The sequence below is a fragment of the Glycine soja genome, chromosome 9, assembly GCF_004193775.1.
Source record: "Glycine soja cultivar W05 chromosome 9, ASM419377v2, whole genome shotgun sequence".
In the NCBI taxonomy this organism is placed as follows: Eukaryota; Viridiplantae; Streptophyta; class Magnoliopsida; order Fabales; family Fabaceae; genus Glycine; species Glycine soja.
In genome coordinates this window covers 41210719-41230074 of record NC_041010.1, presented here as the reverse complement: position 1 = coordinate 41230074, position 19356 = coordinate 41210719, and the positions used below count along the sequence as shown (strand labels likewise).

General features: G+C 32.7%; 3 protein-coding genes across 4 annotated transcripts; all 3 read right to left on the bottom strand.

Moving 5' to 3' along the window:
- Nucleotides 1-357: 357 nt before the first annotated feature.
- LOC114425772 lies at nucleotides 358-1728 on the bottom strand. The gene is made up of 2 exons (XM_028392728.1): nucleotides 1482-1728; nucleotides 358-669 (listed from the first exon to the last, which is right to left on the bottom strand). Exons 1-2 carry the CDS (start codon nucleotides 1656-1658, stop codon nucleotides 511-513), a joined length of 336 nt encoding a protein of 111 aa, XP_028248529.1. The 5' UTR covers nucleotides 1659-1728; the 3' UTR covers nucleotides 358-510.
- A 3206-nt stretch (nucleotides 1729-4934) lies between these two features.
- On the bottom strand, nucleotides 4935-8423 carry LOC114366822 (mitochondrial carnitine/acylcarnitine carrier-like protein). Its single transcript, XM_028323821.1, has 3 exons — nucleotides 8123-8423; nucleotides 6011-6402; nucleotides 4935-5646 (listed from the first exon to the last, which is right to left on the bottom strand). Exons 2-3 carry the CDS (start codon nucleotides 6400-6402, stop codon nucleotides 5145-5147), a joined length of 894 nt encoding a protein of 297 aa, XP_028179622.1. The 5' UTR covers nucleotides 8123-8423; the 3' UTR covers nucleotides 4935-5144.
- Nucleotides 8424-11026: 2603 nt separating this feature from the next.
- Nucleotides 11027-18724, bottom strand: LOC114368948 (probable sphingolipid transporter spinster homolog 2). Of its 2 annotated transcripts, none has more exons than XM_028326249.1 (16): nucleotides 18580-18724; nucleotides 18227-18358; nucleotides 18052-18153; nucleotides 17848-17952; nucleotides 17673-17748; nucleotides 17504-17578; nucleotides 16829-16931; nucleotides 16670-16735; nucleotides 16120-16180; nucleotides 15268-15359; nucleotides 14987-15063; nucleotides 14605-14718; nucleotides 13872-13991; nucleotides 13152-13280; nucleotides 12215-12293; nucleotides 11027-11556 (listed from the first exon to the last, which is right to left on the bottom strand). In XM_028326249.1, exons 1-16 carry the CDS (start codon nucleotides 18630-18632, stop codon nucleotides 11435-11437), a joined length of 1506 nt encoding a protein of 501 aa, XP_028182050.1. In that variant the 5' UTR covers nucleotides 18633-18724; the 3' UTR covers nucleotides 11027-11434. The 2 variants fall into 2 exon arrangements, with proteins under 2 accessions (XP_028182050.1, XP_028182051.1); XM_028326250.1 differs by having other exon boundaries at nucleotides 16120-16165.
- Between the last annotated feature and the right edge of the window lie 632 nt (nucleotides 18725-19356).

Genomic DNA, 19356 nt, shown 5'->3' with positions numbered 1-19356 from the left:
AAAAAATGTGGCATGAGATGATGTAATATTTTTAACTAGCAAATTAAACAAACTATTAGTACATCAAATTTGTCACTTATTTTCTAAACACATGTTTAGTTTTATGTGTTATGTATCAAATTAACATTTAAAAACTCTAGGTCCGTCCAAACGATGAGATCGATGGCATCTCTCTTCCAATAATTCGACATAAATAATTAGAAATATTGGATTGTCTGAATCTGAAACCAAATGTAGTGTTGTTACAGTTCATGATTTCACATGGCCTTCTGTCCCTTAAAAACTGTGATGGTTCATTTCCCTAAGCACACCAAGGCCATGCTATATGTACACATACAATTTTAAAGTAGTTGAATCTACCAAAATCTAACCTCACATACTTTATTATAATTATAAATATGATATAAAACAATGTACCACATAAGTTCAAAGCCAACGACATAAATGTCTATTAATGCTAAGGGTAGAGCCAAAAGCAGTAAAACAAATTTAACCAATATTAAGAGCATATCAGCAACCTAGTAGTTTTAAATGTGGCCAACTAACAGGAGACACCCTTTTCTTCTCAACTTTGCATTTCTTTTCATTCTTCTTGGATCTATTCTTCACCACCTGCTGCTTAGGAGGGCACGAGTTTTTAATTTCTTGCTTCTCACTCTCACATTTTTCCTGCACCAATATATTTGTCAAACATAGATTCTGATAGGAGTATTCACTATTCATTCCAATAATAGCATAGGATTCTGTAACCGTAACCAGCAGAAACACCATGTAAATGACTTCTGTGTTTTTGGAATAGAACTACTTTTTTTTTTATTTTTTTATTCAGATATGCTGCAAAAGATGTTGCCAAGGTAATAATAATATAAAACAGAGGCTATAATAATACACTGCCTATGATGTTGATAGCAATTGATTTACATTTTCGCATCATAAACCAATTGCAGGCTCTTTGGGCTTTACTGCTTAATTTATTTAGATACAACCAAAAAGGAAAAGATAACATACTAGAAGCTCCATTAATTCATGATGCACATGATTTGTTTCTTTAATCCGTATGAGCATACACACTGTTTTGCAAACAGATGCACTATGTGGTCCTTGCAAATTTCCATGTTAGGTATGCCTTGTGCAAAAGCTTAAACCGAGTATTCTAATATAACTATAATTGGGTATATTTTTTAGGGTGAAAGAGACATTATGTTAATATATTTTCTCAATTCTAGAGGTTACCATTTTATTTTTTAATTCTTGCTAAAACAGGACAATATTAAGATAGGGCTGAAACTCCAAGCACTGATTGTAACATAAGAGAAGAAAAAAGTATAAGAAATTTAGTTTGACCAGTGGATGATGCAAAAACATTACAGGGGTTGGTTGCAAACAAGTAAATTATAATGTTAAACATTTCATTTTTCAACAACCAATTAATATATAGGAAATTCACTACTCTATTCTAGTAATGACTTTTTTCTTCTTACCAGGGATATTTCAGGTGTCTTAATAGGCACTAATCCTTTATCTCCATTATTTGGGAGATTGTTGAAAGTTGGAAATGAGTAACATATTTCTCTCTTGGAACCCTGGCTGGACGAAGACTCCCCAGAAGTTTGTGTGGAATCATGGGACAAAGGGAGAGAGCTGCCACTCGAATCCATTTCTACGTAAAGCTAAAGGAACAAGTACATTGTTGTATTAGTTTCCAGTCCACGGTAGATAGAATATTAAAACTTTAGAATAATTAAATTAAAGTAATAATTAATGCATCCCATCTTATCGAGAACGTAAATAAATCATGATGTTATGACTATGTTGATACACTAAATAGTGATGATTCTCAGCAATATAGGTGTGAGTGTGACCGTGTGATGTATGTGTGAAAAGGGTGTCATTTTCTTAGGCATATTCCAGCTACATGTGGATGAGGGGTTTAGCGGTTTAAGCATTAATGGTTTTCATGAGCTACTTGAAATTGATTCCCTGAATGATAAACTTTTTTTTGCAAGCTGTTTATGTCATCACAGTTGTGGGCTTTCCTATTTCTATGATTATCTCGTGAAGTATGCTGATCAGTAATCAAGATATATTCTCTTTTAATCAAGACAGCATCCGGTGATGCTTCTAGTCTAATTATGGAAATCGATATGCTTTCAACAAAGAGTTACATAGTTCATGCACCGAATGGAGAGGTTTCTATCATCTAACTACAAATTGACATGTATAGCAAGTGCGTGTTTGATTAGACTTTAAAGAATTCATAGAGTCCATAATTAATTTTGAATATATTTTCATACATTTGATTTTAGTTAAAGAAAAATTTATAATTAATTTTGAATTCAGAATTAATTATAAATTAAAATAACTTTTGCATTGGATCCAAATATCATTGGAGTAATGATGCATCGAAATTAAAATGAGAAAGATGTGTTAGACTCAAATATTATTGACAAAATGGTTAATAGTAAAATTTGACCAAATTTAATTTTTAACCTTAAAAAGTCTGTGTTCAAGAGAGGCCACTCGATCCAACAATGTTCCTTTAAAGAAAGCCTCTTTCGTGGACAAATCCAAAGATTGTTTGTCTTTGTCAGTCGGAACATTGCTACCATATCTTTGTTTTCTTTCTAAGTATTTCATCTGTCATGACAACCATAGATATGTATAAGCAAAAATTGATGCATATATACACGTACACAACAAGCATAAATGTTTGAAAGGATAAGAAAGATATGTGACACAATTGATGTCACTATAACAAGCAAGAAGGAGCTTTGGGGAGTGATGATGAAAATTAAGCTCACAATGAACTCCAAATGGTCCAGCCTAGCAATGAGAGAGATGGAGGAGCCATGAGAGGGTAGTTTGGGGTCATCCATTTGCTACTTTGGGATTTGTTTTGTGTATGTTTTGATAAAATAAAAATGATGTGTACTTATTATAGATCAAGTGCTTGCTTTCCTCACTCAACAAAGAAAATACTAACAAACAAAAGAAAATCAACTGAGCTTTCAATTGCGACATTTACTCGTTCCCGCGTTTTCCTTGGACCGAGATTTTTTGAGGACATCTCGCTGGTCATACATTAGTTTATTATGGTACGTGGTACGTGGTACGTGGTACGTGGCATTGACAATTTCTTTTAGTTAGTTTTTCCCCCTCCTAATATATAGTTAAATATTAAAAAAAAAATAGTTCATTCCGATGGATAGAATAAGATAGGAACAAGAGCAACAGAGTGTGATATGCTGTGAATAATAGCGTAAGACTAGGTATAAGAATGGATTGATCTAGATATTTTGCAATTTTTAAGGTGGATTTTCAGGGCTTTTTTCGTCATACTTTTTTTCATTAAATTTGGGGGTCTTTAGGCTATATTGTAGAATCTTCTATTGTTTTATATGCTCTAAATATGAATACATAATATTTTAACTCAGGCACATGGATTTTTACTCAAACAAAGGTAAATTTTGGTTTTAAAATATTACTCTCTTTGGTTTTCCTGGAATTCGACACATATTTAAACATTATGAGTAAAGTATCAAATTATTTTTAAAAAATCACCATAACCATACTTAGCGTGTTTTTATATCTTTCTTACGAATATAGTTAACAATTTACCTACATTATGATACTTTTCTTTGGAACATATTAGAGTTGTTTATAGAATTTAAAAAGGGTAATTTTCTTTACATAATTTTTCTTCTTCAAATGTGCCTGTGTCTGCCATAACTTTTGATGAGTACATTTACCTCCAAAATTGAGACATCATAATAAGCTATGAGAGAATGAGAGTTCGGAGATCAAGTCATCAACCTTTGAGTAGTTGCTTCCTGAACCTTTTTAAACTTCCGGAAAGACTAATCTTTTAGATTCCGGATTAGATGCAGAAAGCAATTATGGGAATACAGGAAGCAACTGCCCAACCTTTGTAATGGGTTGAAAAGGAATTAGGAGTATATGATGTGATGGACTGACCCATCAAGATAACCCCATATGCACGGCCCAATACAATATTCATTTATGAGTAGTTTTTTTTTCTTCTTCCTTTTTTTAGGTTTAGGATTAGTGGTAAAAATTATGTCCAGCGACTTTTTTTTTTTGGATTTAACAGCATCAACAATATATTTTATATACTTTTAACATTCAATTTAATAAAATATGATATAAGCTATGGTAATCCATGTGAAAAATCTAGACTAATCGCAGCGAAAAATAATACTAGTAGGTTTGAGAATAGTAGAGAATGGGGTAGTTGATCTCAAAGCAGAACTCCTTCCTCTCTATGCTAGAACTCATTTACTTAAACTTATACATCCACAAAGAATAAATTTTACTTTAACAAATGAGATGTAACAAGTGTAAGGCTCTGGCAGGAACATTCAGTGGAAAATAACATGAACAATCATCACATATTGAAACTGCTACTATAGAATCCTGAAGCCAGCATGAAAATTCTAAATTCTACAGGATTCTAACAACCATGGAAATCACTGCAATAATACCCTAGTTGTTTTAGCTTCATCCTTTCTGCAATCATTCAGTTCATTTTCTAAATAAAATTTCGTCCATTCACATCTTAGGACACGGTAAGAATAATCTAATTGATCAGAGTTCACATTTTTTATTATTTCAATTTCTGTCTTTCTGATGTATTTGCTGCAGGTTTCGACTAATCTATTTCATGGAATCTAAAAACAACTGACAAACACCACTTTACAATGGTAGGAGTCAGTATGCCATTCCAGAGCTGTGCAACTAGATACAGATACGGCCATTAACTTCAGAATTCAGAATCAATATCTGTATCTTGGACAAGCTACTTTTCAAAGTCCACAAAATTGAAAATTTTGTTAATTAAGATACAGTGTGTGATCTAATTCTTGCAATTTCAAATGATTCCATCTTAATGTTGTGCGTAAGCAATATTTCAAGCATGAAGATAAAAACACATAACACTGAAATAAAAAGGCTGGATGTGTATTACAATGGGTGAAAGAATGATTCCTTGAAGCAATAACAAGTTAAGCCTTTGTGGCAATATTGCAATCGCAATGCATGAAATGAAAATGTTTTTGGAATTAAAAAGAAAAGGAAACATGTGCACTCAATGGCATCCCTCCTATCAGACCTGCTATATGAATTATTCATCCCAGAGCTGATCTTGTCATCTCATAAGCCAAGAAGCAAGCTGCATTGGCAGGAACACTTCGGGCCGTCGCAGGACCAAAACCCTTATAAAGGCCCTTGATCCCCTCAGAAGCTGAAATTCTTCTGAAAGCATCAATTGAACCAGAGAACTTCGGGTTTTTGTAATCATCTACTTGAATCACACTCTTAACGACATCAGTTGGGTAAACTGCGAGCCAGAAAGCAGCTCCAGCCAAGCCTCCAGAAAGCATCAGAGAACCTCTACCCAGTCCTGAGGTATCAGTGCCACCGGCAAGTAATCTCTTTAATGCTTCATATACACCAAACATTGCAGCATTTCCAGGTACTTCACGTGCCATGGTGGGAACCAAGCCCTTGAAAAGACCTTTTACGCCCCCTTCTGACCTGAGAACTTGCCTGGCCACATCCATAGGTCCCCCATATTTCACTGCCACTGCAGCTGTTCCAGTACCAGCTAGCACACTTTGTGCCTGTAATCTGATATTCACCATGAAACAAAAAGTTTAGAAGATCAAATAAATACATAGTTGATTACTTAAAATAATAGTAATATGAAAAATGAATTCAGTTACAATTCATTCAGCTTATTCTCACGACTATCTAATTTCAAGTCAACCACAAGATACATGATTGAATTTGATTAGGATGAGAAATTAAAGAAGAAACTTTTTATAAACAAGGGAAAAAAACTTAGTTCTAGCTAGAAAAGTTAAGAGGTCAAAATCTACAAAAATAAAATACAAGTAGAAAAAAGAAACAATAGATATAGAAGTTGATAGAAAGAAAATACAGGAAATGCAACTAAATCATGACAATTAAAAGATCATCAATGACCTCTGACCTGCATTTGATCAATTCAGTTGGGCAAGCTAGGAAAGAAACAGCAACTCCAGCTCCAGCTCCACAAACAACCTGCTGATTTATTGTGAGGGTAGCACCAGGATGTGACATCAGTAATGCTTCCATTTGTCCCCTAACTGTAAACAGGGCAGCATTGAAGGCAGCTACTGTGGCAAGTGGGGCTCCCATACCCTTGTATAAACCTCTTGGCCCTTCAGCTGCCACTGTCTGCTTGACAGCATCAATTGCACCAGAATACCTGGGAAACTGGCCGGGGAGTGGTGTTGGCTGGCTTTGGAGCTTGACCTTGATGGTGTCAAATGGGTGTCCAACTATCAATTGTGCTGCCCCTCCAACAGTCCCAGCTGTTAGGTCCTTTGCCACATCTCCCATCTGAAAATTCAGAATCCCAAGAATGAAAACTGAGGATTAAGGCAAGTAACTCAACATGTGAAGTAAAATTACCATTTACTATAAAATTTATGATTCTTAAGATAACAGCCCATTTAAACAATACTGGAGAAAACATAAAATCTGTCACAACAGTCCATAACTGTGTAAAATCCGAGGCCAGAAATAAATCCAAATAAATTCCAGTAATAGTCAATATTGACATCATCTGGTTAGGCCTGGAAGAAAAGGAAGGGAAAATGTTGCCAGTATCAAGATCAAGGCTTGTTATGAATACATGCACTACCTTTTCTTTAACTTCATTTCCTTTCTATCCAAGAATGCATGGGAAACCAAAAAGGAATGGAAATATTGAAACTCAACTTCATGTTGAGGTCTCAGATAACAGTTTTGAAATGTATTCATGATCATACTCACATTGATAAAAAAAATACATGATCACACCAATTGAAACACAAAATGGAGACTTAAAATATTAAAAAGACTCAAATAAATATAATAAAAGACAAAGTTATAAAAATATTATACAATAAAGTAACCAAACAGTGCTTGAAAAATATAACAATTGCAACAACTTTAAGTGTTCTCCTACACAACATAAGGAGTGAGAGCAAACTGAAGTAAATATTTATACTTCCATTCATACATATTCTTCTCTCTTAATCAATGATTCATGTGTTGTAGTTAAATAGTGATTAAGAACTTCAGAAGTGTCAGATGAGAGAAAGCATCAACCCTCAAAGAAATTCTTCACAAACCACAAACATTGCATTGGAAAATGAATGCACCTAATACAAAATACAATATTTTATTAGTCATATCGTGTACATTGTTGATCAATGATGTGTGTCAATTCATCATATACTGTGATGGAGTGATTTAAGATATCACAAGAAATACATGTTCATATATGCAACGGAGGGAATATATTCATGCAACATCCTATCTGGCAGCCGCAGGTTCGTTTTAAGGTTTTCAAAAACTCAACTTCATTCATATTTGATACAAAATAAACCAAGAGGCATGCGGTGAGACCCGGCAAATACATCTTAGAGCTAGAATCATTTATCTTATATGTCAGTCTTATTTAAAAGCATAAGAGTTATAAGATTGATTTGGTGGTGAAGGGACAGGACAGGAGAGAGGTTGTGCCACCAATCATATACTAACAAAAACTTACTGACCGATAAAAAAACTTATTTGAAGAGATATATGGCATTCAATTCACATCCCTCTGTGATCAACCATATACTTGATGCCCATGGTCCATTAACTCTCACAGGATATCCAGATACAACAAAAAGAGAAATTAAAAGTGGTTCAAATTGAATCAGGTTAAGGAAAGTGACACTCCATCTTCCACTCTTTTTGCTTCATAGATTAGAAAAATAACCATATATTGCTTTAAAAAAAACCATGCCTTTTGCTCATTTAACGAAGCACCCACAAATTCACACACAGAGCCTCAAGACAAATATCCGAAAATAACAACGAATGCAACACAATTGGTTCAGTGACAATGTATCAATCATATGAATGATTGTCAAACTTAATTAGATCCCCCAGAAATAAAAAAAGAAGCTATTTTATCAATCAAACATCGAAAATAGAATACAAATAGAGTTTAAGGAATCGGATCGCCAATGACACGTGCATTTATCATTGTAAAAAATTGAACTTTTGAAGAAAGCTAGAATGTTACCGTGTTTTCGCTGGTTCCCAAATAAATGGATGAAGAAAGAATCAAGTTCAACCAACACTTCAGTCAGAAGAACAGAGTGAACAAAAGAGCAGAATTGTATGCAGAATAAAGCGGATCAAAATCAAAAGAAGGGGTGTTGTTAGGTGAATCTGTGAAGGTGACAGATAATAATCCAAATGCAAAACACACAAAAATGGAATGAGTTACAGAACCAGACCAAAGTTTTGAGAGAGGTTGAGATAACGACAGAGGATTTGTCACAAACTCACTACTCTCTGTGTTGTGTTGTGTTGTGTTTGTGCCTCCAATGGAATCACACTCAAACTTATAATGGACACTTCAAACAGACGTGACGTGGAAATTCAATTTATACAATTTATTTTCATATAAATGTTTATTTTTTTATTTATACAATAAAAAGAAAAGAAAGATTGATGTAAGTGAGAGAAAAATAACAATAAAATATTTTAAAACATTTTATACAAATAATATAAGTTTAAATACATTTTTATGTATAATTTAATATTTTTTTCATTTTTGTTATTGTAAAGTTATTTTTTTTTCACTTTTGTTCTTGTAAATTATGTTTTTTTCGTTCTTACAGTAAAAAATATTATTATAATATTTTAAGGACAAAATAAACACATTTTAAAAAAACTAAAATGAACAAAAATAAAAAACACTTAAATTATATAATCGATATTTAAACCATTCATATAACTTATTATTACTTAAAAAAAATATAACTTATTATTATGAATGCTACCAACCGAGGGATGCGCCCATTTCAAGTTCACAAAATGATACGATAGAAATGGACTTGTACTATTTTCAGTCCAAATCCCAAGTAGTAGGTAATATTAATAACATGATCCTTAAAAAAAGAAGAAGTAATAATATGATGTTTGGTCTGTTTTAAAAAGTAACGTTATCATATTTGACACGAATTCTCGCCTGAAAGGTAGCAAAATTTTGAAATTCAGTAATACTTATTCTATTTTACAGATTTTTATTTAGCAGTTTTTTTATTTTAAAAATAACCCGTGTCAAGCAAAATATGAGAATATTTGTGAGAAAAATATATTATGAGAAGATTCAAAGCATGATTGATTGGGACATTGGGTAATGGATTTTCCAAAATCGCATAAAAAACGAAAAACATTAGAAGTAGTAAACTGTTGTTTCATACCGAAGCAAAAAATAAAAATAAAAAAATCTGTTGTTTCATTGTAAACACAGAAACTTACAGCAGGCTAACTTAACGTGCGTCATTGGAAGCAACAACGTGAAAGTGAAACACGATTTTGCTGCAACCACATCACTACCTCAAACATACGCTTAATTGATTTGTTCTTTAACACGCCACCACTCCAAACACCCACTATGAGTTGCTTAAATTGTTGGAGATACTCTTAGCAAAAAATAGTATTTTCATGTTATATTAAAGTAACAAATTCATGTTCAGAATCTTGTATTTGTCTATTCGATATAAAAATATACTAACTTGAATGTAAATATTAAATAACATCTATTAAAAATAAACTCAAAATTTTAAATGTCATGCCATGTCAAGGAAAACATTCATATCAAGTTTTTTTTTTTGTTACAACATCCTTATCAAGTTTACCAACCTCAATCTCAAACGTCACGTCGTTTCATTGCTATTCTTGGCCACCATATATTTTTTTAATAATTCTTCACGAGAAATGAAATTCCAAACATTCAGCAAAATTTTTCTTACTGCATTAAACACTTGAATACATATTTCAAAAGCCGGCGATATTATTTGCAGATATTTTGTGTAGTTTTTTCAATTAGGAGTTGTTTTAAAAATCTTGTTATTGATCATATATGTGTTTGACTTGAACCATAGGGGAACACGTTTACCGTATTTACACCTTTTCAGTTGAATGCCTTAAATACTACATTCAATAATAGTTAATTACCCGAGAAACTGTTTTTTTTTTTTCAACATATGTGGGTTACTAACTTGAATCAGGTTGGGTTTTCTATAAAAGTCGGCCATATATACAAATAATACAATGATAATGGTTATTATGGAAAAAGGTAAGAACAGAAGAAAAAGTAAGAGCTTCTAAGAAAGTTTAAGGAGTACATCATCCTATCTCTACCATAACAGAGTTTCGAGCAATCCATCTCCACCTCAAGTCTTAGACATCCTTTTTTTTATAAAAAAATGTTTAATTTAATTTGTATATAGATTTTAGAATGGTAATACAAATCTCATAGCATATTTAGAATTTGTGTATCACATCACACTTTTTTATAATAGTCTTCAAATTGGTTTCTTCTTCTCAGTCTTTTCGCAATTTCCTGTTTTCATTATTTTATCATCTTATTCTTTCTGTCTATAGTTGATATCATTTGTGGTAAAAAGAAGTAAAGAACTCTGCATTAAGAAATTGAAAGCTGTGAAATTAAAGTTTTGAACTCCTATTCCAGCAGTATAGTATATTAAAAATGTAATGGCAATTTTCTGTAAAGAATCTTAATGACTTTCTGTAAAAAAAATGTAAGCTCAAAACTTAATAAAGTATCGTTCCAAAGAATACTCCAAGCCAAATTCTCTAGCCTAAGTTCTTAAGCCAAAATCTCTGTAACAAATTCCATTTTCGATCCAATTTGTTCCAGTCTCTCGCTATTGTCTCCATTATCAAGAACTAGGAAGAGAGAGATACTCCATGCCTCTTTACATATTTTAAATAAAAATAAAAATAAAAAAAGATTTAAAAGTTAAAAAAAAAACTAACAACACGAGAGTAATGAATAATTATTAGAAGTAGTAGAAGTTTAAAAATTGATAAATAATAAAATTACCTAAAATTTGTGGGCACTAAAAAAAATATACCCTTTATAAAAAATATAGATACTCACCTTAAAATTTTAGAGGCACTGCATAAAAACACGAAACATGCTTTGGGAAAGTACGCATTCCCAACATAAAGTATCCGTTGCTAGTTTCTTTTTCAAAGACAGACTTGATAATTACAAATTTACATATAACAACAAATTGAGCGGTGGAAGAATCAGCAGACTCTTCCAAACATATCGTAAAATCCAATATCATTTTTCAATTTTTTTTTTCAAGAGGATTGTCATACCACTTGTGATCAGCCCCACATGTGCATATATGATATACATATCCAACATAGTATCAAACCACCGTCCACCATTTTCCACATGACTGGTAGTAGTAGTAAAGATGCTAGTATGCTACCGACTTTTACCCTCTTCACACTAGAAGTTAATATACACTTGAAGCATAGTTATAGTAATAAAATTTGAAAAGAATTAAACTTGACTGGATGTAGTGTCACTGCTGCCGTCAAGCAATGGCGTCAGTTTTCCTCCTCTAGTTGTGGCAGATTGCTCCTCATCATCTTTGTCATATACATCACTTTTCAAAAAGATTCCTGCAACATTTAATAGGATTAATAAACTACAGAGCATCTATATTCAACTTGCAACAGCATATCTTTCTTTCTCTTCAAGCGATTTATAGCAGTTCTCCTGATGTTATTGTTAAATAGTTAATTGTGTAGGCCGTCAACTAACAATTCTCAGTCATCATCAATCAAATACAAATCTATATATCCAAAAACACTGCAACAGTATCGACCACAACACTCACACTCTATAGGTTATTTTGCTACAAATGTCAGCACATCATCTTTGATCTCTACCGCAACATGCTAATTAAGTTTAACACAGTTCACACTTCAGGTTAATTACAGAATGACATCATCAAAGAGTAGCAAAAATTTTCATTCATGATTTTTAATTTCCCATATGCTAAAAGGAAAGGAGTTGTTAATTCAACTGGTTCTTGAGAATCTAGAGGACTAGTCATTGTAGTTGAGAATTTTCTGCAGCATCCTACTGAATATTATCATTTTATTTTCAATTAGAAAAGATAAGTAGACAAATAAACATGTAGAAGAACTCGAACACATGCACAACATTTATGTTTTCTTCATGTGTTCTGAAGAAATTCCTAAACTATTCTAACCTAAATGCAAATCTGGAAGAATTAAAAATAGAAAATTACAACTAAAGCAGCATACCACTTACCTATGAACCATATTACAGCAGCAAGAAAGAAAATGGATGTTAAACAAAGTGCTGTTTTCCTCCAGTCATTGATATGATCCTGCCCAGGAAAACCAAGTTGCTTAGAGTCAAAATAATGCTTTAAACTAAACAAACAAATGCAGGAAAAAGGCTAAATATGCCAAAAATATATAGTCAGCAAATCTGGACAATGGCTGCATCAAAATACAAAACAGAAATTAGTGTTGTTCTCGCTACATTTTTGTAATAGACAATCAAATGGCATACTGGTTGTCTTCTAACAAAATAACACTAGAAACCCATTCACATCAACACATAAGTAGAAAGAGGGGCAGCTAGACAGAACAAAGGGAGACCCAATGCAGGAGGTTCCCACCATGTGAAGTCTGGAAAGGGTAAATGCACTTAGTCTTATGACAGTTAGAAAGAACAGTGTTATAAGAAATAAAACCAAGTCAACATGTATCCTACAACTTTCTTGTGATTTGTTGGGAATTGCATAATTTAATTATTATCCCACTTACCAAGAAGGCTAGATGCATTGTAACATAGAAAATAGGATTATAAATTATTAGCACGTTGTTTTATCTTGTAAATTGTCTTTTGAAATTATTATCTATATAATTAGCCTGTGTATAAATAGTATTCTGCTGAGTGCTCGTTTCACTCAAGCATTTTCGATCACAGTCTCAAATATTTTCTCCCAGAATCTCAAGTTGATTGATAATACAAACGTCAAAAGAAAAAGAAAAACTTATGTTTGATAACAGATCATAGCCAGCTTACTAAAAAAGGCCACAGTGGGTAAGATGAACTTCACTAGCACACTACACTTTAGGAGCAAATAATCATCTAATAAAATTTCTGTTAACTGATTGTTATCTATAATATCCAGTTATAAAAGTAACCAAAACATCATGGAAATCTTAGGTGTTACCTGCAGGACCCCAACAAGTGGTGAGGAAGGCACATCACCAAAGACATGGATTGAAACAGTAGATATAGCCATAGACAGTGGCCTCAAACTAGGTTTTACACAACGGAGAGAAACATAATTTACAGGAGCCTGCAAAAATAGTACCATATCATCAACCAAATATTAAACCAATGACTCCAAAAAAATTGAAACTATATTAATAACGTAAGAATATAATCCAAGAAAATAATCGGTAGATTAACATTAAATGATCAGAGTTCTCTCAAAACATTGTCCCAATAAAGGAAATTTGGAAATGTCATATTGAATCAATTAGGATGTTTGGTTTGAGAAATATTTAGTTTCCATTTTCTGTTGAAATTATGGGGTTTAAGTATAGAAGAAGAGAGATAAAAAGAGAATGAAATACTGGACTGATATTAATTGAGATGTATACACATTCTTGCACCCAAACCCTAGAGTCCAGAGCTCTTCCCTTAAATACTTATGTCCAACCAATGAATTTTGGACTACTTGATCCAATAGATTGCAAAAATATGTTGGATGGTTCATTATCTATCCAATAACAAATGGTGATCCAATCCATTAAATTTTATTTTCATAATTGGAGGACTTGCTTAGATTAATATTTGGATGGTTAGTCAATAAATTGATTGAATTGCCACCCCCCTACTTTTAAGAAAGTGAAAATTTAATCTTCCGAGTGATTCATAAAATTACCTGAGTGACAAAAATCAGTAGTTCACCCATAGAGAAGAAGACTATGAAACCAGACAAGCTCTTGAAAAGGAAAGCGATCAAGCAGAAGATTGCACCAAGAAATGTTGCTCCAGAAAGAAGCTGCAGTGGCAACAATGGAACCCAAAGAAGTGAAATAACATCATAAAAATATCATGAAGAGTAGAGTGACCCCAACAAAGGCAGAAAAGAGTAAAGTTCAAGACAATGGAAAAGAAGACTGGGACACGCAGAACTACAAAACTCTTAACCGCTTCTATAGAGTTACAGTATTGATCAATAATATAGAAGTTCTCATGACAGTTACAGAAACTTGGAACTTGTCTATACAGAAAACAGGAATACAAATTTGCAAATGATCTTTGCTCCTATTTTAATATTTATGTCTAAGCAAAGTGGGTGCCAACTGCCAAAAGACTCGGGTACATGGTAAAAGTAAAAACTGAAACTGTTGCATGAAATTTGCGCAATCATGTATTATATATTCTCTGCATAGATTTAGACATTTAGTCCGTGCCTGTGTAACTAATAAGTAATAACCATCAACATTCTAGTCTATTTATATTGCTGATGAAATTGAATCTCTTGCACCTAGGTCAAGGTTTCTTTCAAATCCAAGGAATCCAATATCTTTGTAAGTATAGGTTTTCCAGTCAAGAAATGCGTCATCTGACTCATTTCACACTATATGTAAATGGAAATCAACCAAGTTTACCTTGAAAGCATTAGAGATGGTTGAAGATATCCTGTCAAGAAACAAGCCTCCAGCTAATGTCCCAACAATACCACAAACAATTGTAATGCCTCCAAATAACAAGTCAGCATTATTCTGTCAAAAAAAAAATGCTGTCAAAAAGGACTAGGCCCAAGGTCAATACCAGACTTGTACTAAAGTGACTGTAACACACAAATAATGTGAATAAACAACAACAACCAAGTCTTGTCCCAATAGGTGAGGTTGATCAATCAACTCCACAGAGCTCTTTCAAAAACCAAATCTTCAATAAATTCATTTAAAGTAAGGCCTTTTGAAATATTTTCCCAACATTTAATATGAGGCAGAAGTCATAAAATTATTAGGTAGTATATGAGAATACCATATGGTAAATGCTGTATCCTGCCTTTGGGCCCCAGTATGAGTAAGCTCCAATGACAAAATTGTATGCTATGTACCCTGGCAATGTTTAAATTCTTATGTAAAGAAACAAATACCATAGTTCGGAATTGAAAATACAAATATGAAATATCAAATTCTGAAAACTGAAATTCATTCAATTTATTGGGCATTATGATCAACAAAACTATCATAAATAATGTTCCAATGCTCAGGAAACAAATGAAAGAATAGTATTTATCTGCAGGTAGGGAAAAGAAGTACCTAGAACATTTATAACATACACTTGGTCATGCAAGAGCTCCTGCATATCTTTGGAGAAGATGGTGAACTGATTCCACAATTTGGATGTTGACCTGACAATCATAAAGGAGAAAAGTAATCTTCTACTCATGTCAGAGATCAGGAGAAGCAAACAACTTTAGCGATCTCTTCTGACTGTAATCATCAAGGGAATCTCAAATGTACAAGAACTTTAGAAGGGGTACTATCCATTATGTGAGCGTAAAACTGACTTCTAACCATAATATCCATAATATATATATATATATATATATATATATATATAAGTTTAAAACAAAAATTCCTTAAAAGTAAGAGTCGGTGTAATAAATATGTAACGATAATTTTCTTCTCTCTTTTTCAGTTATATTATGAACAAAGCATTGGGATTTAGAAAAGGAAACATGACAACAAGTACAGGAATCCCCTTTCCAGTATGCCATTATGTGTAGCCTATGTGTGGGTGTGTTTTTGTCTCTGTCTGTCTATATTCTATCATTGTCAGTCTACCTGACTCCTGACTCCTGACTCCTGACTCCTGACAAGGCTATCAATCTGTAATAGTGCCAGAACTGCATTGCATGAACTGAAAACATTTCCATTTAAGGATATGAACTATTCCCAGCAGATTAAATAAACAAAGAAGTACAATGAATTCTGTCTAACTTTATTTTTCTTGACCTCTTTAATGTACATAATAGCAATTTCAAACTTAGATTTTGGGTTTTCTTCAGCTTGGCATCAGAAGTAGGAAACAAAGACAAACTAAACAACAAGTACCAAAAAGAGAAGAACTTCAACATCCAGAAAATCAAAGACAATAGTGACACTCACTTGGATCCTTTGAGCAAGGCTTGATCTTCAGCAAGCGTGTCATCATCTATAAGGGAAACCTCTAACTTTGAGCATAGAAATTATTTAGTACTATACAAAAAATGCAATCATTCTTTACATATGGGCTATGGCAAACAAAGCTATAATGGGAAGTGGGAAGTAAGAAAAAGTTCTAAATACTAAAAACATTGGCATACAATTATCCTACTATGGATGACAGCATAGCACACAAGGCCTCTTCCTTGAAAATGACAAATAGCATTAAAAAATGGATAAAGTTAACAAGTTCAAAAGATATATAAGATGCTATTCTACTATCCTAGTCTCTTCTATTCATTAGCATTGTTGTTGTCTTTCAAATTTTCTTTCTCTTTAAGAAATTTGTCCAGTCTTTGAATCTTCTCCAAAGCTAGGTGATATTACGAAAATAATATTGAAAGATAATATTTTTCCCAATAAATTGAAAAAATATCATAAGAAAATATATTTCCTCAAAAAAAATCATAAGAAAATAGATTACCAAAGTAATAAACAAAAGATTCAGAAATACCTCCAGTTTCTGAAACATTTGTTTCAGTATATGTTAGTGTTTGTTTGGATTCCAAGGGTGCAAAACCTACATTAAAAGTCAAATAGTGCATTACTATGACAGGGATTAAAAAAAAATTAAGGCTATTCTGGAACACATCAAACAGAAGAAAATGGTCACCTTTCAATTGCAAAGGCTTTATTACAAAACCCAAAATGGGAAAAGGAAGCATCAAAATTGCCTCAACCCAAAATGCAACACGCCAGTTAAATTGGCTTCCAACCTACACATTATTTGAAAACTTGAAGATGATTAATTTTAACAGTATCACAGAACGATATTCAAGATATGGTACCATCGACAAGTGCCCACTAGTGAAATACATATTAAAGCCGAGCACAAGTGTTAAGCTTGCAAGTACCTTAGATAGGGGTAAAACAATATAAAAAAAGTTTTCCAGAAAATATGGCTAATTGATTGGAGAATATGGATGATGTAAATTATTAGTTCTCCTGCAGAAGTCAAAACATAATCAACGCTTCACAATTCAACTTTTTTTCTACGAGGGTTCCAGATGTCTTTCTTCTCCCTTGTGTTAAAATGAATGTGACTATGAGTGACCATAAAATATTCCTTTTTTTATCCCCCAATACATAAATAAATAAAAACCAAACTCAACCTTAAACAAATAAAAGTCACAATAATTCTTAAGACATAATTTGTATATAGCAGTCCAAGGACATGACACAAAACAATTAACAAGTATAATCAAAAGCCATGAGTCCACACCATCAAACAAAAGAAACAAGAAAAGTCATCTTAACACGGCTAGATTATTCAAGTATGTAGTCTTACAATTCCACCATAAACATAGCCCAGAGCAGTCCCAGCTGGTATACACATGTAAAATGTAGCAAGCCATGCTGTTTTCTGTCATAAATAAAATACTATTAAAGCTGCAACTCTGTATTCATGGAGAAACAGTTTCAACTAATTATGAAGGGAATGAAGAAATAGATCAAACCTGTGCATCAGGGGCATTGTCATCTATAAATGGTGCGGCAAGACTTATGAAGGAAGCCTCACCTACACCAACTAGCCTGCAAAAAAACTGCTGTCAATCTCAAATCAAAATATGGCATGAAACCGGTAAAGTATTAAGGCTTTGAAAAGTTGAAAGTACCAAAACATTCACTTACATTCGGCATATTGCAATAGACCAAAAATCGAACGAACTACCACATCCAGCTATCGCTAAAGTCCAAACAGACAATCCAACACCAATAAGCCGGAATGGATTGTGACTGCAAACATGAAAATGCATTAGATGACCATCCAATGAAAGGGGAAGCACGAATTGTGAGAGAAGCAGGAAGAAGCTACCACAACACGAAGCAATTCACCTTTTGGCCAGAGAAGCAAATATTGGGGAAGCAATTAGAAGTCCAACCATAAATGCAGATGACAGAACTCCATCTTGAAAATTGTTCAAGTTAAAATCCCCCCTGAAATATGGCTACAATAAGATGACAACAACAACCAATAATAAAAAGAGGGTTTAGCAGAAGCAGGGCTTACTGAATTCCACTGCCACCTGTACAAATTCCAGAGTCAGTGCAAGTTGCAAGACTTCCATTGACACCGTTACTGGCTATAGCTCCTCGATCCACATAGTTTAGCATGTTAATGAGACAAAATATCATAAGAAGCCTGAAATCATCACATCACATAACATGTATTAATTAATTAACTAGCCTGGTGTAGTTCGTTGAAGCACCAAGGACAAAAAACACTTGTGAATTGCAAAATAGTGAATCAATCATATATTACTCTGAATTTACTTTGTAACATAGTGAATCAATCATGTACTATTATTTCGAATTTCGAAAAGATAAAAAATGCAAAGGTAGGTTAATGAGGAGAAGAAGGACCTTTTGGGCGTAAACCAAGAAGGATTGGGACTTTGACCTGACTCCGATGCCATTTTCGCAGTTTCTCCTTATCTTGGATTATGGATTTTTTGCAATTGAAAAGCCAACACTTTATATAATAGTTCAACTGTTCACTAAATTCATTTACGTAATCTTTCTTCCAAACTCCAACCGCCATATGAACATACCACTAGCCCGATCCAATAATAGTATTAGACTTAATTCATTTCATTTTTATTTAACTGCGAAATCCAAAATTAAATTAGAATTCAAACACTTAACCACCAATTAAAAGATTAAAAAATTGAAATCCAAGTTAAATTTAAAGAATGAGAATTATAAATATTTAAAATAACAAAATGTTATTTAACTGTCTTATTTACTCATTCCAGGCGTCCTTTTATTTCATGTAATGAAAAAAAAATTAACTTTCTAAAATAATAAAAATAAATTAAGACTCGCACTAAATAAACATAAAATAGAATCTATAAAAATTATTTAATAAAAAAGCGGGTTAAACACTCATATTAGGAAGTAAGTGATTTTTTTAAAAAAAGGACAATTATATTTGAAGTTGAGTTGGAGTTGGAAGAGGCAAGTGTGAATAATTTAATTTCATATTTGTTCAAAAAAAATAATTTAATTTCATATAAGCTGGTGAAAAAAAAAACTCTTCCTAGCTACTCGCTTAATTAAAATTAAAATAATTTTTTTTGGGAAAAATATAAATTATATTAAATCTAAAATGATACAACAATAAAGTGGTGGTTGATATTA